The sequence below is a fragment of the Pseudorca crassidens genome, chromosome 7, assembly GCF_039906515.1.
Source record: "Pseudorca crassidens isolate mPseCra1 chromosome 7, mPseCra1.hap1, whole genome shotgun sequence".
Classification (NCBI taxonomy): Eukaryota; Metazoa; Chordata; class Mammalia; order Artiodactyla; family Delphinidae; genus Pseudorca; species Pseudorca crassidens.
Window position 1 is genome coordinate 69987823 of NC_090302.1, and position 27560 is coordinate 70015382.

Genomic DNA, 27560 nt, shown 5'->3' on the forward strand with positions numbered 1-27560 from the left:
TACACAGAAAAAGATAAGAATGTAGGTTTCAGAACTTAAAAAACTCAAGAAGTTTTCTCTCATAAGAATTTAATAAATAAAACAAAATGCAAATTTAATGAAATGGAAAGGTGAATATTTTCTAAATTTTAATACAATGTAAGTATAAATATATTGATATGAAAATATAAAAATAAGATGCATAAATAAATAAATAAACAAATAAACAGAATAAATAAATAACAGGGTAGTCATTGCTTAGGGACTGATGCCCCTGAAGCTGAATAAATTTAACATATACTTCCTTATCACTACTGACAAAGTAGTAGCTGAATTAATACAATAAATTCTGTGATTAAAGTTGAAATAAGAGCCTTCTGAAATGACTAAAGACATGTGTGCAAGGGTGATAGGGCATCTTAGTCAATGAGAATCATTTCAAGGTGACCCCAGGTCTCCATGCATAATTCTTATCCTTTCTTGCAAGTTGGTTGATGAAGACAAGGATCTCATGATTTCCACTCTGACAATTTCCCAGGCACAGTCACTGTATTTCTTCTCTTTCAGGTAGAGGTGGATTCCCTGGAAGTACCTCTTCACGGCCAGTGTAGGGCCCGTCACTCCCAGGGCAGTTTCTTCATCTCCCATCGCCTGCACCAAGCAGGCGTCCAGGTCCTCCAGCTGCTGATGGAGTCCAGTGCGGAGTTTGTCCAGGAGGGAGGTGTCCCAGGAGGCAGGGGAGCGCTCTGTGTGGAAGAGGCGGAAGACCTGCTGGAGCATCTCGTGGAGGACAGAGGTGGCCTGGGCCTTCGGGAGCTGGCTGCCATCCACCATGTCCTGGGGGAAACCGAAGTCTTTTCTGTCCTTCAGACAGAAGCGAGGGGAGATTCTCCGCATCTGGCCCAGAAGCATGAAGTTCTTCCTGCTAATCCGCACGTGGTTCTGAGACAGGTCGCAGCCCAGAGATCCACCAGGGCCGTAGCTGAACACCACCAGGGCGGTCAGTAGAGAGAGCACGAAGGCCATGGGGCAAATGAGGCTGCTGCTGGCCTGGCTGAGACGGGCGTCCGGGGGAACCTTGGGGGTAGGTTCTGTGATGACATTCTTTGTAAGCAAGGCCATTAAATAGGGAACACAGTAATTTTCATTTTCTAAACATTTCTATACACTTTTACTTCCTTTTTTTGATTTTCACTTATATCTTCTCAGTATGGTCTATGAAGATGTCATCATTCTAAACTATTAATTTTGCAAGAAGTTTAATTTTCCCAGTAATTTCAGATGTGCCCATCCAAATGGATATTTATTAATGAAATGAGAAAGGTTTTCGTCTTAAAGTCAGAAGTGATGTAGGTTTGTAAATACGCACATTCTATATCTCTTTCATGCATAAATGTTGGTCTTCTCTGTTCCAGGAAGAAATTTTTAGCCCTGATCTTAGGTTCCATTGTTACCTCTTAGTTTACCTAGGAAGGCAGGCTCCCTCAGCCGTATGCTTTCTGTATTTGCTTAGGGATTTACCAGATCACTCTGGCATAAGCTGTTTGAAACAAAAGATGGGCTTTGTTTAGGGTTTGATTTAGAGAAGAGGCTGATTATTATGAGTCCATGAGCTTCTCCCATGTTTCCTTTCCTTCTAGAACATGTTCCTTCATGTCCATGTGGTCATGCTTCAGGGGACCACGAGGTGAGGACTATTATAGATATTGTCCTTTCTTTCCACCATTTTCTTACTGGAGACCTATAGTCCTCCACAGGCTGGGCCAGTACCCCCACCAGGAATCCTGGTTCTTTTCAGGAGAATATGGGTGTGGAGATCCTAATTCCAAGACAATTGTATTTCCCCAGCAGCACCTCAGTCACAAGGGAGAGATCACATCTAGTTACACCCTCTCCTCTAGAGTGACAGAGTCCCCTTCCTAACCTGGACTCCCACCCTGAGGGCAGGCTCACCACATCCCGAGGACTTTACAATCTCCTATCTGTGGAGGGGCTTGTTTATTTGTTGGGAAAATAATTCATCTTCCAGGACCCTCACCCTTGCTCCCGGAGTGTTTGTGTGAAGGACCCTAGTCCTCAGTGGTGACCTCCTCCCCTCCTGACCCATGTCCTCAGGTATCAGAAGTGTCAGCAGCCCTCAGATGCTGAGAGCAAAAGTGTGTTTTCTCTAAGGTGGTGGAGGAGTTACCCAATTCTAATCATTTTACCCTGAGTAGACACATAATTTTTATTTTGCCAAATACAAATTTTATTATTCAACTCCTTTACTAAAACTAGTCAACACTTGTTATGCTCAAAGTTTCTGAGCTGGGGGCAGAGAATTCAGCGACGGTGTTGTCTCTCGTTAAAGCTTATGTCACAGAAACCAGTGAGGTTCAGTTGTTCATTCAGTCAGTTGATGCCAGTGGGCTTCTCCCTTCCTCTGTCTCTGTCTCCCTCTGAGAATGCAGGCCAGCGAGGCCCAGGATTAGGTCAGAGAGAAATCGCCTTCTTTCCTTTACTTGTGTGTAATTTTTCATTTAAAGTTTTTGTCACTTATATTCACTTAGTGACTTATTGGACAAGATTTGTCTCGCTGCTCCTGCATTAGTTCTAATTCATGATGAGGTAAGAACAATAAAGGGAGGTAAAGAAAGGCAAAGGGGCTCCAGTCTCTATCATTTTCAAACTTTAGATTTTTTGTTTATCACTGCAACTGTCCTAGAAAGTAAAAGTCGACAGCTGTCTTGTGGGCATAAAGAAAACAAATGTGAGTCTGAATGTCATGAATGTGAAAGAAGGGAAGTGATTTCCCCCTGACACAATGCCGGATACTAATTTAGCTAACTTGAGTGCAGCACAGTTGGAGAGGAGGCTACGTCAGAGGAGAAGGATGAGGCCAATGTGAAAAACAGAAAGACAGGAACATGGTTGCTTCTGCCAGAAGCTCAGAAAAGACCAAGTCCTGGGTCAGTTGATGGCCTTCAGCTTCGCAAGACCAGCTCCCTCATTTTTCTTTCATTTAATCCATGAATGATCAGTTTTGAGGAGAGAAGGAAGAAGTCACACCCACCAGCTCACAAGTGACTGGCAACCAGAACCCCAATTGCTAGAACACTAACCCTGTCTGGGAGGATCAGCAAGATCCGTCTTGCTGAGCATCCGTCTAGGTGATAAATGCATTCAGGCAATGAGAAGGGTACTTTAAGAAAACTAGAATTAAAGGAAGGGAATTAGATGATTCCAAAAGATCCTGATCTTATCTGCTTAATAGGAATCGTGATATTAAAAAGTAAGAACTGAATTTTATTGCTTGCTACTAATGGACTAGCCACTTTCTAAGTTCTTTAAAATTTAGGGACTTCCCTGGCAGTCCAGTAGTTAAGACACCGAGCTTCCACTTCTGGGGGCACAGGTTCGATCCCTGGTCGGGGAACTAAGATCTCGCATGTGCCGTGGCGCAGCCAAAACATAGAAAAAAAAATTAACTCAACACTCTCAATAACCCTATTGGATCCAACTCACTTATACAACTGGAGAGAAATATAAATCTGGACGAATGAACTGAACCAAATGTACCAAAGGTACAAGGGCAAACCTTAGGGTGCTTACAATGATTTGTCTGAAAGCACCCATTAAAGAAAGTGAAGACTGCACATGAACATGATATTTAGGAACCAACGAAATAAGCAGACAGAGGACAGTGAGATGACAAAGGACCCTTATTCCACTTAAGATGCCAAAGGGTTACTGTCTATGGTTTTGTAGGGCTACATGAGGTGTGGTCTGAGTCCACTGAACTGACTTTAAGTTCTAATCAGAATAGACAAAATCACTATTAAGTAGTTAGAAGGGAATAGATTTTTCTGCCTATTGAAAAAAAAGGAAGTTTCCTAGTGGCCTAGTGGTTAAGATCCGGCACTCTCACTGCCGTGGCCCCGATTCAATCCCCGGTGAGGGAACTGAGATCACACAAGCCACGCACTGCCAAGTCTAAGATTTCGTGAGTGATTTCTTCAATGAAATATGGTAAAATAACTTTATTAACCCTAGAAGAGCTGACCCCTGGAATCTACGTATTTTTAACGCTTGCGTTTTCTTGTGAGTTTAAGAGAAAAAAAAAAAGCACCTAACAATTTCTAGCCATGTGAGCTCTGACATTTCTCCTTCAGGATGACAACTAAAAAGTCACTCACCATCTGGTTCTACAAGAATAAAGTCATTAGCCACAGCAGTCCCTTACCCCAACACGCCCTGACAGGAGTTCAGGAATGGGGCACTCTCTGCTCTGGGAAAACTGACAGAATAGGCCTGCAGGCAGTTAGATAATTTCCTGAGAAATTCTATGAATTCAATTTTTTGCAACTTCTCATACTTAGAAAAGCACTAAAATCATTAATAGTGACAAATGCTCCTCATGACTAGCAGCAACCTTCTCCCAAAATGTGTCCTTGATTGCACGTATCCTCTTCACCACAATCACATATATACTGACATCCCCATTCTGTCCTTGGAGCTGTTCGTCAGAGCTGACTGAGAGGCTGTCCTCCAGGCTATAGTCCTCAGTAAGTCCTCCCAAAAAACTGAACTCCCAGCTCTTATGTTGTCGTTTGTTTCCAGTCAACAAGGACCTCACTGATTTCCCAGCAGACCTCCTCAGGTCAGCCTCCTGTTCTCAATCTCAATGAAGACACCTCCATTTCTCACCTACAGTCCAGGCTGGACATCCATTTGTTTACTGATAGAGTCCAAATAAGAATCTCTACTCTTTATTGTTCCAACTGTTGGTTAAGATGTGGGTACCGAAGAGGCCTTATGTATGACCAAGACGGAAGAGCATACGCGCTTCTTAGACAGAAGCAGTGAAGGTTTTTAATGGGCTCCTTAGCAGGGAGAGTCTGGCTTGAACTCCAGAGTCACCCTCATGGCCTTGTATAGTTGTCTTTCTTTAAATTTCTAGACTCAGCCCATTAAAACATCATAATACTGAAGAATTGAAATAAAAATATTATTTAAAAAATCATTTGTTAATAAAATGATATTTTTAGCAGTAATATAGGAATGGTTTCTGCTTGTTTTAGGACCCTAATCCTTAAGAAGGTTTCCAAACCTCTAAATGTACTTTAAATGTCCTTCTGACTTTAAAAGTACCTACTCAGTGCTATATGCACCAACTGGAAAGAATAGAAAGATGATTGATCCATCAGTGTCCTCTTTCCAAAGTGCCTAAATTAAATAAATGAATTTCCACTTAGCTCTTTGTTGCTTTTAGAAATTGTGACCTTCCAGTGTGCATGTTACTGATACCTGCCCTGCTGGAAAGGCTCTACCCCAGTTGTTGCTAAATATATTAAAATCCCTGCCTGTGTCCCTTCTATTCAAGCATGTTTTATTTTGTTTGTCTTTCAAAGGGGCAAAGACATCATGATGGAATGTAAGAAATTCCTTGGATTGCATTGTCCCCAGGAATATCCTTCCCTGCTCTGTGATTACTTGCTGGGTCCTAAGGACAAAACAAGTTTGCAGCTGGCACTGAGGTAACCCTCGTCCCTTCCAAGACTCCGCAGGCTGCTGTGGTATCAGTGCTGGGGACACTGCTAGTGGCCACATCCTTATGGGAGAACTCTGTGCTATCGCATGCACCTCATTCTTTTCTTCTCTGAAAAGGAATGTTCTGGAGAAACACTTGCCTCGGTGCAGCTGATCGGAGTTCTTCCATGTCCTGAGGACCTGCCGCTGTTCCAGTGAACGCTTTAAACATCTCTGTTCTCCTTCCAAGTTCTCAAGCTGCTGCTGCCTTTCAACTCCATGTTTCCTGCACTTTGGGCTTTTTGAGCAAATAAGAGTCCTGAACCAGGTGAGCTCCTCCTAGTGCAGTCAGCACGTGGAAGTGTGCAAATAGAGGCACAGGTGAGCTCCTGGATTCTCCACTACTGTTCAGTGTTGGGCAGGGTGCCATCTATTTACTGTGTTTCTCTGGGAGTCTGGACAGTCTGGACCTGCAGTGCTTGGCAGGCGGAGAGCGTGGAGTCATATGAGAGTTTCTGACAAACCTAGAACTTTCACTCAGCTTCTGCTTTCCATTGGTGGCTTTCTAGTCTTTAGGGGAAATTGACAGCCAGAAACCATAATGGAGAAGGAAACAGCGGTATGAATGGGCAGTACAGCTTAATGCAGAGTGAATGGGGAAAGTACACTATGGATTTCTACACTGGGTGGAACTGAATGATTGTGATATTTTAGTGAAAGAATGGGATCCAGGAAAACAGAGGGGAAGGGGAATTGTGCCATGTATCAGAATCAGCAGATAGATATATGGTATATTTTATATGTAGCATATTTTATACTATGTATTCATATATATGTACCATATATGTATATTATTGTATGTAAAATTACATACAATTGATGACACACTTTCTCCCAGTTCTGTTTTTTAGGCTGTCATTGTTCTGCAGTCAGTGACAGAGAGAGGGGGAGGAGAATTCATTATTCCCATTTAGACCTATATGAAAAATATAGGAAACAACACACTACCTGTTTAGCCCTCATTCTGTGGATGATACTCTGCTAAGTGCTCTTAAATGTTCTGGTTGGTCTAATATTCAATACAACTCTAGGAATATTTTCCGTACTTTATATTTGAGGAAACTGAGGCTCAGGGAAGTTAAGTGATTCCCCAGCATCACACGTGTGTCCTGGCAGAATCTAGACTCAATGCAGAAACCCATATCACATATAAATAATTATTTAACTTCCATCCTCTGTAATTCTCAAGCTCTTTGTTTTCTTCTTTGGTGCTTTCTGAAGATCATTTTTCCCTGCTTGACTCCTAAGTGCACTGGCTACTCCAGCTTTGTGCCCTCTTCAGACTCTCCTTCTCTTTCTCACTCCTAAAAGTTGAAGGTCCTCATGAGCTTTCGGTCATCATCTCGTTCTACACTCCACTCCTAAGGAACGATATCCACATATGCTGCTTCCAATGGGAAGTCTGTCTTTAGAGGTTTCTTGGCCACTTTATGGAGTCCATGTGCTTTCTCCCCTTCTTGAGATGCCTCATTCCAGATTCTGGTGAGAGAATCCCCTTTTCCCTATCTGTCATTGTAATAGGAAACTTAATTGAAATAATTTAGCATGATTACTGTGTTTATATCTTTTATCTCTTCCAAACTGAACTCTCCAGAAGAGTAGGTTTGACATTTTCTCTTTTCACCTCTGTATTCTCAGAACTATCATATATCTGATATAGAAATGTGAAGTTTTAAAATATAACCTGGGATTTCTCTGCTGGTGCAGTGGTTAAGAATCCGCCTGCCATTGCAGGGAACACGGGTTCGATCCCTGGTTCGGGAAGATCCCACATGCCGCGGAGCAACTAAGCCCGTGGGCCACAACTACTGAGCCTGCGCTCTGGAGCCCGCGAGCCACAACTACTGAGCCTGTGCACCACAACTACTGAGCCCACGTGCCGCAACTACTGAAACCCGCACGCCTAGAGCCCGTGCTCCACAACAAGAGAAGCCATCACAATGAGAAGCCCGCGCATCACAACGAAGAGTAGCCCCTGCTCCCCACAACTAGAGAAAGCCTGCGCACAGCAACAAAGACCCAGCACGGTGAACAATAAATAAAATTTTAAAAAGTAAAATAAAATATAAACCACTGAAATAAATGAATGATGAGAATGATGAGTAGAATTTATCATCCATGTTTCAGTATGCCTTGCAAATTAAAGCTACATCTTTTTGTAAGAATAAAAAAACCCAGGATGTCATCTGGGGGAGAGTTTCATAAATTAAACAAGAAAATAATTTGAAACAATATAGAGGTAAGCATATTTTATTATATTGAAAACACTATAAAGGTGAACATGATATTATATGAACAAAACTATTTTAAATACCATACATAGTATGACTGAGATAAAGTAGAAGAATAAATAGATGACTACATTAGAGCCCTTTGCACTTTAATCACTATCATTTTGACTCCTGGTCTGATCATTTCTAAATCTCTACTGTATATGAGTCTAGTTCTGATACTTGCTCTATCTCTTCAAACTGTGTTTTTCACCTTTCAGTATGGTAAGTTTCTGTTGAAAGTTGAACATGATGTATGGGGTAAAAGGAACTGAGGTAAATTGGCCTTTAGGGTGAGGATTTACAATTCTCTTGCTACGAGGTTGGCTCTGTTTACTTCAAGTCCTGGGCTCTGTTTCTGCCCTCTTTATTTTCCATATCAGCCAAGCTGGCTTATCCTTTGGGATTGGTCTTCTTGAAAATAGATTTATTAGACCTGTTTGACAAGTAACCACCATAGGTGACAGGTCTATATCTTGTTCACCATTTTATCATTAGTACAGAGTTCATAATAATTACTCCAAATAATTATTAACAAAGAGTATTCTTAGATTTTCCATTAGACCTCCCATCAGAAGCTTCTACTGACCTCGCATCAGAGCCTTATATTGAAGTAATTATTAAGCATCATTAGATGATTCAGTACATTTCTACTGAGCCTCTTGGTTCATCATTCTCCATCTCACAGTGAAGACGTAGGGTGGTGAAAATGTAGGGCATAGGATGCTAGATAAAATTAGCCTTCTCTGCTTTCCTGGTGTCAGAGTCTTTGTAATGTTATACGTTCTTTTTCATTTAGTATTTTTCTGGGCAAGGTTTGTCTTGCTACTACTGATTTACTTCCTTTTTCATCTTGAGTTGAGTATCTTAAGAGGGAAGCAAAAATGGAAACATAAAGGGCCCATACCATGATTTTCCATAATGTGCAATACATCATTGATTTGCTTCTCCATTCAACTTTCTTGGAAAGGTGTCCTCGCATTTGATGTACTTAGGTAAAAGGAAAACAAATGCAAATCTGACTATGATGAGAGTGAAAGAAGTAAAGTGACTCCCCAGGTGAAATAATGACAATGGGAGTTCTTCTCTTGTTACCCTTCCACTTGCTCCAGAATGGGTTCTGCTGATTAATTTCAGCAAATCAGCTCTCACTAAGGTCAGTTCTATCTGTTTCCCTTGTAGTGGATGGTTTCAAGCGCAGAGCAGCTTACTGACATTCAACATCATATTCATCAAAATAATGATACATTATCACTGTAAGTGATTAAATGTCAGGATTTAAAGTAAATCAAATCTTGAACATTGATACGAGTTTTCAGTACATCAAATCCATGAAATCTCTTCAGAAGCAAAAAATAGTTCAAAAAAGGAAAACAATGCAGAGAAAAAAAATAATCCACATCCATTCTAGGTTCCACCCTATGTCTCTCCTCCAATTCAGACGGCAAACATCTCAAACCTATTTTCTGTGTATATTGTCATTCCTTTCTCTTATTCATCCTTCCACCTTCTCCACTATGGTTTCTGCTGATTAATTCTACCAAACAAGCTGTCACTAAGTGGCCAATGCCATCTCTTTTCCCAATGTAGGAGCACTTTCCATCTACGTTTTCATGAATGCATTGAACCTTCTAAGCAGTTTCAGTCTTTCAAACATGGTCTTCTCACCTTTCTCTCTTGTCATGTTAACATATGGCCATTTCCCTTGCTTTCCCTCCCTTTTAACGTTAAGGTCATAGGATTAAATTTTCAGTCCTTTTCTCATTTGATACTCTCCTCCTATTTGATCACTTCTTCTGTTCCATGCTTTACACTTCATGGAATTGCTTATAAATTGCCATCTCCAGTATCCAGTGGACATTTGCACTGAAATGTCTACTAGTTAACTATAGGAAATATCTACTGCTTTAATTTCTATATCCTCGCATGACATGATCCACCTTCTGCTGGGGGAATTCCATTTTCCCACCTTCTCACTGTAGCACTAAATTTAACCGATATTAATTTCTACTACAAATTAGTACTATTTTAAAAATAATTAAATTTAATTGTGAGTTAACTGATTTTATAAAATTATTTATTTATTTATTTGGCTGTGCCAGGTGTTAGTTGTGGCACACGGCATCTTCATTGCTGCGTGCAGGATCTTCATCGCGGCATTCGGGATCTTTGGTTGCAGCATTCAGGATCTTTTAGTTGTTTGCGGCATGTGGGCTCTTACTTGTGGCATGCAGGATCTAGTTCCCTGACCAGGGATGGAATCCGGGCCGCCTGTACTGGGAGAGCAGAGTCTTAAACACTGTACCACCAAGGAAGTCCCTGTATTAACTGATTATTGTTTTTAGATTACTTTCCTTTAAAAAAAAAAATCAGAGTTACCCAAAGCAGAATTGGATTAGCTATGTTCACCTCTAGGTCCTGAGGGCAACCCACGACCTGGCTAGAAGAAGTCTATTTTTATTTCTAACGTGAAAATCGTAATGATGGGTCAAGGAATTGTAACATACATTCTTTAATCAGGTTGCACATTCAGGCTTGGTGTTTCTTTCTCTCTTTTTTTTTTTTAGTGGTACGCGGGCCTCTCACTGTTGTGGCCTCTCCCATTGCGGAGCACAGGCTCCGGACGCGCAGGCTCAGCGGCCATGGCTCACGGGCCCAGGCGCTCCGCGGCATGTGGGATCTTCCCGGACCGGGGCACGAACCTGTGTCCCCTGCATCGGCAGGCGGACTCTCAACCACTGCGCCACCAGGGAAGGCCCTTGGTGTTTCTTTTTTAAAGAAAAAAAAAAAAACAGGAAGTTTTCTCTAGTAAGAATTTAATGCACAAAGAAAACTCATAAACTGAGGTAATACAAAGTATATATTTTTCTCTTAACCACAATGTATACTTGCACATCATATTATGTAAATAAAAATAATTTAAATCTTTATAAATAGTGAAATAAATATTAAAATAGATAAATAAATATTTAAGTAGATAAGTAAGTAGATAGATCAGCATGGGCATCTATGAGGGACGAGTGCCTGTAGAGTAGAACATCATGTTGCTTAATATTCCTGAAAACACTTGACAAATTAATTCAATTCAGGGCATGATGAGAGCAGAAATGAGAGTCTTTGACATGGCAGCACAGGTGGAAGTATGGTCTTGTTAGGCAGTGAGAATCATTTCGGTGTTGAACCAGGTGTGTGTCATTCCTTCCTCCTGAGTCTGTCTTACAAGTTCGTTGATGAAGAGAAGGATCTCATGACTTCTGCTCTGACAATCTCCCAGGCACAAGGGCTGTACTTCTTCTCTTGCAGATAGACAGTGATTCTGTGGAAGTATTTCCTCACAGCCAGGATGGAGTCCTCCTTGAGCAGGGGAGTCCCTTCCAGCCCCGCCTCCTGCATCAGACAGGCTTGCAGGTCAGTGAGCTGCTGATAAAGTGCAGTGCAGAACTTGTCCAGGAGGGTCTCATCCCAAGCAGCAGCCGAGCCCTCTGTGCTGAAGAGCTGGAAGGTCTGCTGGATCAACTCATGGACGACAGCGATGGCTTGAGCCTTCTGGAACTGGTTGCCTCCAAACGCCTCCTGGGGGAATCCAAAGTCATTTCTGTCCTTCAGGCAGGAGAAGGGGGAGATTCTCCTCATCTGTCGCAGGAGCATCAGGGCCCTCGTGTTAGCCAGGCTGTGGGTCTGAGGCAGGTCGCAGCCCAGAGAGCAGTTGGAGTTGCAGCTGAGCAGCACCAGGGCCAGGAGTAAGGACAAGGTTGGGGACATCGGGGACCCTGCAGATGCTGCTGGCCTGGCTGAGGTGGGGACTCTGTGAACCCTGCTCTCTAGGTTCTCTGAAGACCTTCCTTCAGGCCTGGGTCTTAAATGGGAGCGAATTGGTTTCCATTTTCTGAATGTTCCCTCTTACTTTCTACTTCTGTTTTTGCTTTTCATTTTGCACTCTCCAGATAGGTTAGGGCAGCGTTTCTCAACCACTGTTTTTCATCCTTGCCTCCCCTTCTCCTGCCCACAGAACCTTTCTAGATATTTTTTTTCCATATGGCCCCCCTATGAAATTTTGATACACAGATATACTGTGTACATCGGTATGTACTCCATGCATATCTCTACTTTATAAATAGAAAAAAAAGTGAAAAGTTTTTTCTTTTTATTCAAAGCAGTGGTGAGTATGACAAAAATATTTAGGCTAAAAATTAGCTGTAAAAGCTACTGCAATTAATTTAACATTTTGGTTAAGTGTGCAGAATGACTTTTAATGTAATACATTTACTTAATAAATAGGAATGTATCAAATTACATATTCAATAAAAATTTATACAAATACTTCATAAGAATACCAATGTGTAGATATATTTTAAAATCTATCAAAACTGCTAAAACCATTGAAAATTTAAATGATTTTCTTAACATTTATTTTTAAGTAATTCTGAGTTTTGATTCATATCATAAAATGATTTCTAACTTCACTAGCTGCTAGATATTCCTCTAGATATTGTCAACAACTTTTTCTCTTTAGGACTAGACATAATTATTGATCTCCTAGATAACTTTTTTAGAATTAAATAATAAAATACAACCTATTTGTGCTTAATTCCCGATGCCCACATCACACTGAGGCTCAAACATAAGCAAAATCCACAAGACAGACAAGGACAGCTCATAAGTAAGCAGAGGGCACCTCTCACATTATGACTTTGAGTTCAATCATATGATGGAGAGAAAGTCCTGTAATGAAACATCAAGCCACCATGGATTGTAGCACTGATCCTGCATATTGTGTATCTTCCATGCACTCAATGTCAATGCCTCTCGTCTCATACACAAGAAAACCCAAAGAGAAAAATGAATACAAAGGATAGGGTTGGATAGGGTTGAGCTTTGGAGTGCCACCCACCATTGTAGTAGCTAAGATTTGTTCGCACCCCTAACGACTACTGTTTGCACCCGTGGGAGCGATCTGCTCCCAGATGATTTAGGAATCATCATCGATTTGAATCTTTCTCTGTATTTTTGCATTGAATTTCAGATTCCCCAAAGGACTGTCAGAGGTTCCAATCCAAGCCTATTCTTTTCAAACAAAAGAAAACCATCTTTGTAATTAATTGAGAACTGGATAAATGTTGATTGGTATCATGGAAAGAATTCACTTTCAACTCTGATCATGAATTCTTTTATTTTGCAGTGGATGTTCTGTGGCCTCAGCCCCCTCTAATACCGATCTTTCAATAAATAATAGGTATGTGACTATCTGTGGCAAATCAGCTCTGTAGCAACTGGACTCTGTCGTATTCTCTGTGGTATCCTCGGCACCAGGCCCAGTGTAATCACGCAACAGGTAATTTTTTCTTTTTTTTTTTTTTTTTGCGGTACGTGGGCCTCTCACTGTTTTGGCCTCTCACATTGCGGAGCACAGGCTCCGGACACGCAGGCTCAGCGGCCATGGCTCACGGGCCCAGCCGCTCTGCGGCATGAGGGATCTTCCCAGACCGGGGCACGAACCCGTGTCCCCTGCATCGGCAGGCGGACTCTCAACCACTGCGCCACCAGGGAAGCCCGAACAGGTACTTTTAACGAAAGCAGTTTCTCAGATGGTCTCCTCCCACTGGAAGGCAGTTACGAATGACCAAGCTATTTTCCTTTATCACGGTCGTATTTGCTGGGATTATAATAGACAGTGGCTGGTATTCCCACTCTACTCCTACTGGTATCAGTCATGCCTACTCAGTTTGTTGCTAAAACCCCTAGGATTCTCTTTCCTTTAAGGTGCCTATGGCTCTGGGGATTCAAGTTGTAAGAGCAGCACAATTTTCAGCCGTTGCCCGGCACTCTATTAAACTCAGGAGGATGGCCTCGTCGCTAATTTGTCCTCTACTAGGTCATGACAGAAAATAACCAGCTTGATGTCACATACAGAGCCATGTATCTGAACTCAAAGTCTCCCTGATTCACACAGGTCACAGCGACCAGACAATTAACCACGTTACTCTTCGGTGGGTCTTTACGGATGTGGCAATGACTACCTATATCCTGAGATTCTTTGGAGACTCCTCACAAAGACTGATGAATGATCCTTTTCCTCCTGTGTCTTCATTCCCTTTCAAGGGACGATGGGGTCCACTTCAGTTTGATTTCCAAATTTTGACACATAATAATTAAAGCATTACTGCAGGTTGGAAATCAAGAGTTTGGATTCTGAGTCCTCGGTCTGCTCTTTTGGCCTGGTAAATGGCTCATTCTTCTTTATTTACATGAATATATTTTCTCTTCTGGATGCCAAGACATGTAGCCTTCAATGCCCTTTCTGGTCTGAATGTTTCCGTCCCCACAAAATTCATATTTGGAAGTCCTAACCCCCAAAGTGATGGTATCAGGTGGCGGGCCCTTTGGGACTTGATTAGGGTGTGAAGATGGAGGCCTCACGATGGAATTAGTGCCCTTATCAACGAGGTCAGAGATAAATGCCTCCCTCTCCTGCTGTATGATGATACAAGGAGAACTCTGCAGTGTGAGACCTGAAGCAGGCTTTCACCAGAACTGGACCGTTTCTGTATTGTAAATAAGTTCATTTGTATCCTTTTTTTTAGATTCCACATATAAATGATATTTCTCTTTCTCTGTGGGTCAGATTGTTTTTTAATGAAGTGTGTGCAAGCAAGAACATTAGTTGTTCCCCTCCACCCCACCCAGAACTTCATTAGGACAAATAGTGTAAAGATGAAAAGTGGTCTTATGCACTGAACTTGTCTCCTCGTCTATTAATCATCCAATAATTTCCCAACTTCTTTGCAGTGAGATTTCCACGAGGATAAATCCAGGCCATGTAATGTGAGCAGAAGGGCTCTTGCCCTGTATAGTCCTGGCCCTTGAAAACGTCCCATGTGATGCACCGGACTTTTTCCCTTTACCACTGAGTGGAATAGACTCAAATATTGCAGAAAAATTTGCAGTCACCTGTTGATGATGGAAAAATCCACAAAACAGGGGGTACCCATGTCCCTGACTCACTCTTTGGAGAGCAACTTAGAACATCCATCTGATCAGGAATGCCTGCCTTGTGTTCTTATACCAGGGAAAGATAAGATTCTATTATGATCCAATTCCTGACAGCATTCTCTTTACCCGTTACAGCAGTCAGCATTAAGTTAACTGACAAATATCTTTAACACCACACTATCCAAAAAACCTTTCTATACTTCATGTGTTGAAAATAGCAAATACCTCTCCCAAAACTTAAAGTGATCTTTTAAATTACGTTAGAAAATTATTTATACAAGAAAAGAGATTGTGTTCTGTCAAAACCTTTTTTAAAATCATGATTTTCTTTTCAGACATTTTTCAGCCTGTGAGGAAACACAAGTCGAGATTGCTTTGGACTTGAACACTAATGTAATTGAATGAGAAGTGTCACGAGTATAAAAAATATTCTGTATTTGTTGACATTTCTTTGAGGATTCTTACATAAGGGAAAGGCACCTTTTAATTTCCACTCTGACAACCTCCCAGGCACAGGGGCTGTATTCCTTTGCCTTCAGATAGACATGGATTCCATGGAAATACTCCCGGGCAGCACGTCCCAAATCTCGACAATCCAGATTGTCTTTTTTCATCTGCTCCAGTCGGTGCAGCCTCAGATGAAGGCTAGAGAGAAGTTTATCGAGGAGGGTGTTGTTCCAGGCAGCACGGCTGTCCTCTGTGGTGAAGAGGTTGAAGATCTGCTGGAGCATCAGATGGTGGTGACAGGTGCCTTGAGTCACCTGGATTGGGGTGATATTCTCTCTTTTCCAAGGAAATTTGAAGTCGGTTCTGTCCTTTAGGCACCACTGAGAGGGGATTCTTTGCAACTGTTCCAAATGTTGGAAGACGTCCTTGTTTTCCTGGCTATGGCTTCTAGGCAAGTTCCAGCCAAGAGAGTAAGCAGGGATAGAGCAGAGCAGCACTCCTGCCACTAGCAAATAGATCTGGGCCATTAAGAAAGGGTGATTCACTAGACGGCCGCCAGGAGAGGCGTGGGCACCGCCAAACAATTAATGAGTGGGAAGCTTCCTTCCCTGGAACTGTGGACAGCGTCCTTCCCTAGGTGGCCGGTAGAGGGCGCAGGGTTTGTTTGGGAAACGCCGACTGTTGAGTTTGCCGTCTGCAGCTGTCTCCTGCAGCTCGAGAGACAGGGCGAGAAGTAGTCCCTGAGGCTGCTTTAATAATCAGCATACGCGAAACACCTTGGTTTTCTCGGTGCTGAGCGTTGAAGAGGAAGCCTTGTCGCGGCCTCGCCACAGACATTTTTGTGTGGCTGGGAACAAGAACCTTGCATTTTCAGGCTTCCCCTGAGTTTTGCGCTTTATTTTCTCACAGAAACTTGAGCGAGGCAATTTTTGGGAAAGAAGCCTTTTTCTGAGCGGTCTGAGGTGGGAAATCAGAGCGATTCCCAGCCGCAGAGAAAGGGGAGCCGATTTTTCCGATTCGGGCTGGTTTCTGGCGCGAGACAGCGAAGGCCCAGAGAAAGGGGAAGGCGGCGGCGGCGGCGATGGGACGACAGGACGGTGTTGGGGACGCCCTGAGGGGTGAGTCGGCGCGCGGCCACCACCGGGGCCGAGGACGCGGGAGCTGAGCACCCCTGTAGATTCTCTGGGACTTCATGGAGTCTTTCAAGGATACAGCGTTAAAGTGAGGGAGAAAGTATTGAGTATCTGAAAAGTAGGAATATTAAAAAAAACTCACAGCCTTTTTTTTTTACATTTTAAAATTAATTTTATATTTAACTTAATTCATATCATATTTAAATTAAATATTTTAAATGTTTGATATTTTTATAAATTTATGTTAAAATATTTTCAATATTAAGCATAGACTTAAAATATATTTTCATATTAAAATATAGCATTTTATTAAACTTTATTTAAACTATATTGTCTTTCTACTAAAGTAAGTATTTAATATAATTAATTATTTGTTTATTTATTTTAGGCTGGGTGTATTTATTTTAGGCTGGGTTCAGTCTTCATTGCGGTGTGCAGGCTTCTCATTGTGGTGGCTTCTCTTGTTGAGGAGCACAGGCTCTAGGTGCGCAGGCTTCAGTAGTCGTGGCTCGCGGGTTTCAGAGCACAGGCTCAGTAGTAGCAGCACATGGACTTGGTTGCTCCACGGCATGTGGGATCTTCCTAGACCAGGGCTCGAACCCCTGTCCCCTGAGTTGGCAGGCGGATTCTTAACCACTGCGCCACCGGCGAAGCCCCAAGTATTTAATATAGTTTTACTTTTCTATCTTTAATGGAAGCCAACTCATTAATATTGTCAAGATTACTTTTTCACTTGTTTTTAATTGAGGGAATTACCATGTTTGACAATTTCTAATGACCCCGTGATAGTCTTAACTGATTTTTAACTCATGTTCCTGAAATGTCTTTCCCAGGACCTCACCTTGACTATAAGGTTAGAAAGAAGAGTTGGTGTGTACAAGCATTTGAGGACGTTTAGCAGGTCAGACTTTTTCATTTTTCTTTAGTAGGAATTTTATACACTAAGTGGAATTTGCCCAGATTTCATTTACATCATGAAGGCTTACTTTGTAAGACTGTCAGGGCCATGCAAATGGAGGTCAGCTTCATTTCTTTACTTAAAAGTTTTATATTTTGTTCCTCGTGCATATTTTGGTATTAATTTTCATTTTAAAATGTTGCATTAAAACATCCTTTATCTTGATGACTTAGATTTGGTGCCTTCTTACCATTGGTGCTTAAGAGAAGTACTAGCTTAACGTTGCCCTAATGCTAACCCAGGAAATAGCTTTTGAATTAGAGTATTGTGCTGTTCCATGGCTGAAAATCTAGGAATGCTTTAATTCTCATCATCTCTCCCCATATATATATTTCTTACCATTTTCCTGGTCTCTACAACATTATTTTAATGTCTTTTTTTAAAGGAAGAAAAAACCCTTTTGACTGCCTTCATCTGATTTTCTCAACTCACACCCCCTTGGCTATGGTAACCACAAATCTGATCTTTTTCTCTGAGGTTATGTGTTTGTTTTTAAAGTATAATTTAATCTGTGTCTTAAAAATTAACACCAGAGGTGGTCTGAAACAAAATAAGGTGAGGAAAAGGACTATTTATCTCATTTATACTAGTCACAGAGCAGGCTTTTTTTTTTTTTCTTGTGGGGAAGAGGTCAAAACACTTTCTTAGATGCTGCAAAGAGCCTCAGGTGCCGTGGGATTTCTCTCCTTAATGTACGGGGCACTGCTCTAAGGGTGGAGACTAGGTCTCTACTCCTTCGCAGGCCTACAGGCAATCCCTCTCCTAGAGTTTGCATTTGGGGGCCTCAACATGCAGACCGCTGAGTGTTAAGGAACCTGTAGTCAGAGCTTCTCTTGGCTGGGCTGAGGGTGGACTCTAGAGGTTTCCATTTGTTATATTAATACAAAAGCCTTCTATCATTCACTCTGTTCAAATTCTCAGCCTGTACTTTGCAAACTTTATTTTATTTGATCTCGGCAATGTCTTGTGTGACCACAACTAACGGTGTCTCCATTTTTTAAAAGATGAAATGAAAATCTGATGTCATTTAAATTCAGGAGCCCCAGATTTTTGTCAGAGTGGAGCCTTCTGCTGCTCCCAGGCCCTCCTCTTCATCAGCTCTGAGCACTGGCCCTCAGCTGCACTGAGCCCGTGGTGCTTCCTTCATCCTAATCCTGCCTCTAAAGTCTGTCCTCCCTGCTCCCTGGAGGGCAGTCACCATCCCTGCCTCACTTTCCTGGAATCCACATTGCCAAGCGCATTGTCACATATATACGCAGTCAGAACATTTCTGGTGACGGAATGAAGAGAACTGCATGAATTCACCCTTGCTGTTCATTTTTATGTCACCATTATCTGTAAACTTTCAGAAAATGTGAGCTATGGTCCTGTAAGGAAATGTGGAAGAATTTAAATCTGATGTATGAGTCCCTTTAGAGGAGAATGCAGAGAGGTGAGGCTAGTTGTATTTTGGTGCAATTTAAGAAGTGGCAAAACAGAGTACAGGGTCAAACCTCTAAGTATTCGTATTAGAACTGAAAAAGAGATATATTGAGACTCAGGTTTTTATTTCAACCTTGGGTCTCATTTAGATGAATACATCCTATTGGATTGATACTCTTTCATGTTCCAGGAGTGTGTTTAATTTCCAGTGTAATAAAAGAATTGAAGTTGTGACATTCTATGTTGCCCATAAATGGCTTATTTAAGAATCTCCTTTGCAGGCAGGTACCCACAGCAGCTGGATACAGGCTCCCACAGCCAGACACCTGCATCACCAGGCTCACCGGGGCCTGCCACCCTCCTCACTGAGGACACCCAGGATGATGTTCTCCAGCCCTGTCTGCACCCTTAGCTGTCACCTGGCCCAGAACCACAGCCTGCCAAAGCAGGAGACCCTCACAGTCCTGCCCCTAACAGGGAGAATCTTCTTTGTTTTCCTGCCTGAAGGACAAGGAGGTTTTCAGGTTCCATCAGCACCAGCTGGCTGACAGCCAGTTCCCAAACGCTCAGGCCGCCTCATTCTCCATGAGACGATACAGCACTTCTCCATCGTCTTCAGCACAAAGAGCTGAAATTCCTCAGTGGGCTTGATCAACAGTGGGCAGATCTGGAGACTAGTTTGGTGCAGGAGATGGAGAGGAAAAGACCCTGCTGGGCAATGAGGACTCCAGCCTGACTTTGAAGAACTTCCAAAGGACCAGGCTCGATCTGAAAAGAAAGTCCACAGCTGCTGTGCCCAGGACTATACGAGAGTGGAAGTTAAGGCGTGAAAATCAGAGTGTGCTTTCCCTGTATGTTCAACCTCAGAGAACGCAGGAGTGGGAAAAGGAGACCTGGACCCAATCTTCTACAATGGAGTCTTCTCTGCTTAGAGGTGGCCTCTAGCGCGTCCATATTCACTCCCTTCAATGACTTTTCTTCTGATTCAGTTGTAAATACATCGAGTCACCTCAGCACATTGTTTTTCAACAGTAAGTGGAACAATACTTTTGAATGGGGAGAAAATTTATTTTTAATTTGTAATAATTAGAATTTATTTCTCTATGATGATTGTTATATTTACCAAATTTATTCTTCATATTATGATATGGTCAGCTTTGTGTCTTGTTTTCCTTTGCTTTGGGGGTGCAAAAGGTATATTTTAAGTGTTAGGTTTAACTCATACTCTTAAAGAAAATCAGAGTGTCCTTAAACCTTTAATCTGCCTTAAAATCCAACAGGAACATAAATAGTTTTATTCATTTCATTGGTTCTTAAAATATTTTGAAGTATCTCTGCTTTCAGGATTTTACTTGTGTTTTTTAATATATTGGTAGATAAAACAAAGATATTACTTTCTTAATGGAGCACTCTGTCAGAGAAGACAGGCATTAAAGAGTAAAAAATTAGCTTGAAACCCTTTCTAGGTTATGAAGGAGAAGCACAAGGCATTATGACAGGTTATAGCAGCTGGAGCTATTCTCTTTTACTTGTTCTTTCTCGGAGAAAGCATGTCTAATTGTTGCTGATTCAGTGTCAGCAGTTGCATGATCAATAAACTGTGAAATATATTATAGAATCATGGAATTTAAACTTCAACAAAGAAGTGTGACTATCCCTTGTATTGTTGGCACTGTGGTGGGTGCCAGGTGCAATGAAAATAGTAGACACATTGCCCGCTGTCACAGAGCTTGCAGTCTGGTGGGGATATGGGTAACTAGGTGTTCAATGAAAGGAATGCTAATGCTGTGACAGGGAAAGTACAGGTTCTTGGGAGTATGTGGGCTTGCATGGATCAGGGAAAGCTTCTGCAAGAGCAGTTGGTAAGCTGGCATCCCAGGGGTCTGCAGCAGTTTGCCAGGTAATTACATGCTGGTCAAGTTTGGCCATGTGTGGAGGTCATCTAGGGTAGCAGGTAAATATGAGGGTTTGGAGCTAATGACATTTGTTTGGAGATGTGACCCTGGGTAAAGACATGCATATGGAAGTCAACAGTCATAGAGAGAACGTTTGGAACTATTTGGGAGGTTGAGACTATATGTGCAGAGAGGATGAAGTGTGGGACTAGCATAGATCGTTGAGGAACACCAATTCCCTAAGATGAGAGTGTGGAGTCAACAAAGGAAGGAGAGAAGGAGGGGCAGAAAAGCAGAGGACGGGGGTGACAGGGAGACCAGACGAGCGTCAGACTTTAAAATGGCAGGTATAATAACAAGTATCTGATGCTTCGGACATGTCAGCCAAGGCTGCTTCACGTTGATCTCTAACCTCAGTAAGATATAGCTTATTGGCAATATCTTATGACCTAATAAGTATCTTAAGAAATTAATCTCAATTTTCAAGATATTTTTTTCCTCTCATATGTTTTAAGCAAGGGTCTTAGAAGACCCTTAAGGCTTCATAGATAAAGCATTCAGCTTTATATATTTAATCAGGATTTTTCATTGGAGAGTTTTATTCACTACTTCAAAATGTCATTTTTTATGGATAAATTGCATAAAAATTTGTAATCTGCATCAAAATGCTTTTAATTTCAGCATGATGTAAATTTAATATATTATTTTCTACTTAATATTGATAAATATCTTCAGTGCCAATGCACTGACTGCATTTTATTTTGATGTCCCCTAGAGATCCATAGGTATTTGTAATCTAGTGTTTGGTACATCTGTGAGAATATTTCATTTGCTCGTAGAATTTAAAAATGTGTTTGTATGCTTTGCACAATACTTAAAAAGATGATCCTATTTTAATTCACAGAGGTAGAATTTTTGCATAACAAAATTATGAGCTCAGTAAGGCACAAATATGGCATTATATCAATATCTTTTGGGGACTTCCCTGGCGGTCCAGTGGTTAAGACTTCTCCTTCCAATGCAGGGGGCGTGAGTTCGATCCCTCGCTGGGGAGCTAAGATCCCACATGCCTCAGGGCCACAAAACCAAAACATAAAAAAAAAACAGAAGCAATATTGTAACAAATTCAATAAAGACTTTAAAAATGGTCCACATCAAAAAAAAATCTTAAAAAAACATGTATCTTTTGAGTGGACATGAAATAATGGCTTTTACTCCTTTGTGCATACCTGTCACAATAACAACTATCATTGCTATGTTTAATATGTCCCTGGTGCTTACAATAATCTGCTCACTTAAGATAAGTTTATGACTTGTTATATTCTCATGATATAGAGCATATAACATGCGATGGTATGTTGAATGGAATATAGTAGTCTCATTATCCCTATTCTAAAGCTGAGAAAACTGTACTGTAGGAAAAAGAAAACAATTGCCCTAAATCATGCATGAAGCCAAAGGAAGATAAGGAGATGCCGAGCTAACAAATTTACTGGTCACCTGAGAAGACAAGAGTAACCCACAAGAGAAGATGCAGCAAGACTGTCATTTTCAAACACTTTTACTGACACAACTATGTTCAGCTTATTACACGTATCGCTTTTATTAACAACTCTGAGGACCAATGATGTCCCTAACAGTGTGCAGATTACTGGGTGGGAATAAGAAGTGTAGCTGGAGAGTGAGCTGAGTGCTATGGTACCTGATGTAGATGGAGATCTCTTTCCTAAGCCTGATAAGACTATGCAGTTCCACTCCCAGGTTTGCTAAGATCCTATACTGCTCTGCCTCCCCTTTGGCCTCCTCTTGTCCCTGCTTGCTCAACCACAAACATGGCCAGGAGTTCTGCATCCCTGCTGCTGCAGAGCCTGTCCCATGAGAAAGGAAAGGCGAAAAGTCCTCAGCTGTACACTTTCATTAAGGCTAAATTGAGAACTGGGGAGCTGAGCTGCTTTGCCCAGCCTTCATCAGGACGCAAGAAGGCCTTGGAGTTAGAAGAAAGTTATTCTCCATCAAAATATTTGGGGTCCTCTGGTTTGTTCCATTTCCTTCTGAACTTGAGACCTCAGGAATGCCAAATTCCAGTGCTGTTTTGGGGAATATGTGAAGTTTCTTGTCTCTGTTCCTAGGGGCTGATTGGGACATTGGGAATCTATGTGCCTGTGTAACCCGAAACATTCCAACCCACGGCTGTTTACAGATCAGTATCATGATGGAGAAGGGGAAGGACTGGGAAGTCCAGTTCCTGAGACTCGTTCTTTAATGGATTTTCTCAATTTGTAAAGCCCCTCAGCATTTGTCAAATTCCTATGCTTTTGTATTTGCTTTGTGAAGGGCTGTATTCATCATGACACAAATGAAGGTGGCTGAGATGGTAGAGGGTGTGCAAGGCCACTGTCAGACTCTCTCTCTAACCTTCCTCTGCCTCAAACACTCAAAGTCAGCTCTCAGTGAGAACTGGAGAACCTCTTCTTTTCCCTAAACCCAGTTCCTGGGCTACTGCATCCTTCCCCCAAATGCAGCAGAGACAAAAGAAAACATTCTCTTTTAGAAGAAACGATTTACTTGTGAAGAATGAACTTTGCTGTTTTTGAGAGACACCATTTTGTTTTCAGAAGATGCCTTACCCCAAGGCTTCCTTCCATAATCTGTTCCCAGTGGGACTCCCTCGTGTCAACCTCTTGCTGGACTAGGACCCTGGAATTCCACAGGGCCAGCTAGCAAGAGGGATGCCTGAGATGACAGAAGATATGAATCACCTTTCTGAAGAGAGAGTGGGGCTGGTGTCTCATGAATGCCTTTCAGGTGAGCTCTGCAAACCAAAAATAGGAGCCTGGGTGTGTCTAGGGAGAGTGGAAGCAAAGAGAGAGTGGAACATACTGAGCAGACTGTTCTACTGGGAAGAGATTCTTTCAAGATTAATGCCCAGGAACTAGAATTATTCTAGGTCAGAGGTTCAATGACACTAATAGTAAGGTCCATGTGTGTAGAGCAGTGTCATTTCAAAGCTCTTTCACACACATTGCCCCAGGCAATCATCACAACAATCCTGGGACTCTCCCAGACACAGACTATGAAACTTAGGGAGGTTAAGTTGTCTGAGTCATTATCCAAAATTTTGCCACCAAAACAGTCATTGTTCCACCACGTCTCACACTGTCACTTGATGAGTAAGCGCCATGGCCCAGCTTTCACATGGACGAGCAGAGCCTGGGTTAGAAGTGTCCCAGGTCCTGACTTCTTTGCTTTCTAGCTCTGAGTCTCTCCTCTGGGGGGCCATTATTTTCTGAGAGTACAGGCTCTAGGAGGTGACATTGCCAGCAATTATAGACCTGGGACTGTATGGAGAAGAGAACTAAGATCAAACCCGGGAGAACCCAGGATTAGAGAGCAGAACCTTACCTTTCATAGCTCCTGCTTTTTTCTTCCTGCTTCTGCGTTGCTGCTGTAAGCCCCCAAAATGAAAGGGTTCAGAAGCTATTTTGTGCCTTTCTCATACTAAAGAAGCAACAAACGTTATCAATGAAAAGTGTTTGTGACTTTTTGCATTATTTGAGGTCTCTGTTATTTCCATATTATTCATTTTTAAAGTAGATCCAAGTATTTTCTACTGATCCTTCTTTCTCAAAGAATTTTTACTAATTCCCAGAAAATCTTTCAGAAGTATAATACACAAGTACTTCCCTGGTGGCAGAGTGGTTAAGAATCCGCCTGCCAATGCAGGGGACACGAGTTCAAGCCGTGGTCCGGGAAGATCCCACATCCCGCGGAGCAACTAAGCCTGTGTGCCACAACTACTGAAGCCTGCGTACCTAGAGTCCATGCTTCGTGACAAGAGAAGCCACCGCAATGAGAAGCCTGCGCACCGCAAGGAAGAGTAGCCCCCACTTGCCACAACGAAGACCCAATGCAGCCAAAAATAAAATGTAAATAAATAAATAAATAAATTGTTTTGAAAAAAAAGAAGTATAATACACAGAAATTGCAAGTATCTTCAACATACAGCACAGGGAAATTTCACACACTGAATACACTGTGAAACTAGCACCCAAGTTAAACGTAATACATTTTGCCCAGGACCTAGCATGTTTCTTATGTTGCTTTCCAGTTGCTACCTCAGAGCAGCTCTCCTTCTCCTCCCCAATAGTAGCCACTCTGTGACTCTAACAGTCCTGATTATTTCTGACAGACACACTATTATGCCTCTTGTGTATATTTACTCATTGAATCCTGAGAATAATCCTATGAAAAAATACTACTATTGTCCCCATATTAAAGATGAGGAAACTAGGGAGCTTAGTGATTGTGTTATTTGTCAAGGTCACACTGCTATTAATAGCAGAGCTGGGATCCAGTGCCATGAACCCTGGCTCCTTCTCATAGAAGTTTTGAAAATCCTAGAACTCTCCTTTCACTTGTGCGCTCTTCCTGTGGCTTTCACTCTAACAGAAACCTTGAAGCTGGAAACCTGCACAGAACCAGAGCAGCTGTGTAGCTGGTCAGTGAGGTGGAGGGTCTGAAGTTATGTGTAAGGGATGAATGGTTCAGTAAAGCAGGACCGGGGAGAAGGTGAGAGGAAGGTGCCAGGATTGGCCAGTCAACACCGTATGTCACCAGCTTCCCTCGAGGAGATGACTCCTTCCCACAGGTATTTGCACCGACCACTCTTTCCTGGTGGTATAAATCAGTTACACCTATGACATCAGGACTAACCATTCTCCATAATTTCCAGGACTTCCCTCAATTCCATGGAATTCCACCTTTTGACAAGCATTTCCTGAAATGAAAGTGGTAGGACTGTTCCAAAGGACAAAATGGACCAATACTAATCTGAAATAAATTTACACAGAAAAAGATAAGAATGTAGGTTTCAGAACTTAAAAAACTCAAGAAATTTTCTCTCATAAGAATTTAATAAATAAAACAAAATGCAAATTTAATGAAATGGAAAGGTGAATATTTTCTAAATTTTAATACAATGTAAGTATAAATATATTGATATGAAAATATAAAAATAAGATACATAAATAAATAAATAAACAAATAAACAGAATAAATAAATAACAGGGTAGTCATTGCTTAGGGACTGATGCCCCTGAAGCTGAATAAATTTAACATATACTTCCTTATCACTACTGACAAAGTAGTAGCTGAATTAATACAATAAATTCTGTGATTAAAGTTGAAATAAGAGCCTTCTGAAATGACTAAAGACATGTGTGCAAGGGTGATAGGGCATCTTAGTCAATGAGAATCATTTCAAGGTGACCCCAGGTCTCCATGCATAATTCTTATCCTTTCTTGCAAGTTGGTTGATGAAGACAAGGATCTCATGATTTCCACTCTGACAATTTCCCAGGCACAGTCACTGTATTTCTTCTCTTTCAGGTAGAGGTGGATTCCCTGGAAGTACCTCTTCACGGCCAGTGTAGGGCCCGTCACTCCCAGGGCAGTTTCTTCATCTCCCATCGCCTGCACCAAGCAGGCGTCCAGGTCCTCCAGCTGCTGATGGAGTCCAGTGCGGAGTTTGTCCAGGAGGGAGGTGTCCCAGGTGGCAGGGGAGCGCTCTGTGTGGAAGAGGCGGAAGACCTGCTGGAGCATCTCGTGGAGGACAGAGGTGGCCTGGGCCTTCGGGAGCTGGCTGCCATCCACCATGTCCTGGGGGAAACCGAAGTCTTTTCTGTCCTTCAGACAGAAGCGAGGGGAGATTCTCCGCATCTGGCCCAGAAGCATGAAGTTCTTCCTGCTAATCCGCACGTGGTTCTGAGACAGGTCGCAGCCCAGAGATCCACCAGGGCCGTAGCTGAACACCACCAGGGCGGTCAGTAGAGAGAGCACGAAGGCCATGGGGCAAATGAGGCTGCTGCTGGCCTGGCTGAGACGGGCGTCCGGGGGAACCTTGGGGGTAGGTTCTGTGATGACATTCTTTGTAAGCAAGGCCATTAAATAGGGAACACAGTAATTTTCATTTTCTAAACATTTCTATACACTTTTACTTCCTTTTTTTGATTTTCACTTATATCTTCTCAGTATGGTCTATGAAGATGTCATCATTCTAAACTATTAATTTTGCAAGAAGTTTAATTTTCCCAGTAATTTCAGATGTGCCCATCCAAATGGATATTTATTAATGAAATGAGAAAGGTTTTCGTCTTAAAGTCAGAAGTGATGTAGGTTTGTAAATACGCACATTCTATATCTCTTTCATGCATAAATGTTGGTCTTCTCTGTTCCAGGAAGAAATTTTTAGCCCTGATCTTAGGTTCCATTGTTACCTCTTAGTTTACCTAGGAAGGCAGGCTCCCTCAGCCGTATGCTTTCTGTATTTGCTTAGGGATTTACCAGATCACTCTGGCATAAGCTGTTTGAAACAAAAGATGGGTTTTGTTTAGTGTTTGATTTAGAGAAGAGGCTGATTATTATGAGTCCATGAGCTTCTCCCATGTTTCCTTTCCTTCTAGAACATGTTCCTTCATGTCCATGTGGTCATGCTTCAGGGGACCACGAGGTGAGGACTATTATAGATATTGTCCTTTCTTTCCACCATTTTCTTACTGGAGACCTATAGTCCTCCACAGGCTGGGCCAGTACCCCCACCAGGAATCCTGGTTCTTTTCAGGAGAATATGGGTGTGGAGATCCTAATTCCAAGACAATTGTATTTCCCCAGCAGCACCTCAGTCACAAGGGAGAGATCACATCTAGTTACACCCTCTCCTCTAGAGTGACAGAGTCCCCTTCCTAACCTGGACTCCCACCCTGAGGGCAGGCTCACCACATCCCGAGGACTTTACAATCTCCTATCTGTGGAGGGGCTTGTTTATTTGTTGGGAAAATAATTCATCTTCCAGGACCCTCACCCTTGCTCCCGGAGTGTTTGTGTGAAGGACCCTAGTCCT

At 42.1% G+C, this 27560-nt stretch overlaps 4 protein-coding genes and 1 long non-coding RNA gene across 5 annotated transcripts; 1 reads left to right on the forward strand and 4 right to left on the reverse strand.

Moving 5' to 3' along the window:
- Positions 1 to 417: 417 nt before the first annotated feature.
- On the reverse strand, positions 418 to 1101 carry LOC137227884 (interferon omega-1-like). The gene has a single exon (XM_067744509.1). The coding sequence runs from the start codon at positions 1099 to 1101 to the stop codon at positions 418 to 420; it is 684 nt and encodes a 227-aa protein (XP_067600610.1).
- A 9932-nt stretch (positions 1102 to 11033) lies between these two features.
- On the reverse strand, positions 11034 to 11647 carry LOC137227885 (interferon alpha-1-like). The gene has a single exon (XM_067744510.1). It carries the CDS (start codon positions 11577 to 11579, stop codon positions 11034 to 11036), a length of 546 nt encoding a protein of 181 aa, XP_067600611.1. The 5' UTR covers positions 11580 to 11647.
- A 454-nt stretch (positions 11648 to 12101) lies between these two features.
- LOC137227886 (uncharacterized) lies at positions 12102 to 14425 on the forward strand. Its single transcript, XR_010945041.1, has 2 exons — positions 12102 to 13149; positions 13768 to 14425. It is a non-coding gene; the product is annotated as an uncharacterized lncRNA (long non-coding RNA).
- Positions 14426 to 15268: 843 nt separating this feature from the next.
- LOC137227893 (interferon alpha-13-like) lies at positions 15269 to 15781 on the reverse strand. Its single transcript, XM_067744520.1, has one exon. The coding sequence runs from the start codon at positions 15779 to 15781 to the stop codon at positions 15269 to 15271; it is 513 nt and encodes a 170-aa protein (XP_067600621.1).
- A 10140-nt stretch (positions 15782 to 25921) lies between these two features.
- Positions 25922 to 26605, reverse strand: LOC137227890 (interferon omega-1-like). The gene has a single exon (XM_067744517.1). It carries the CDS (start codon positions 26603 to 26605, stop codon positions 25922 to 25924), a length of 684 nt encoding a protein of 227 aa, XP_067600618.1.
- Positions 26606 to 27560: the final 955 nt, after the last annotated feature.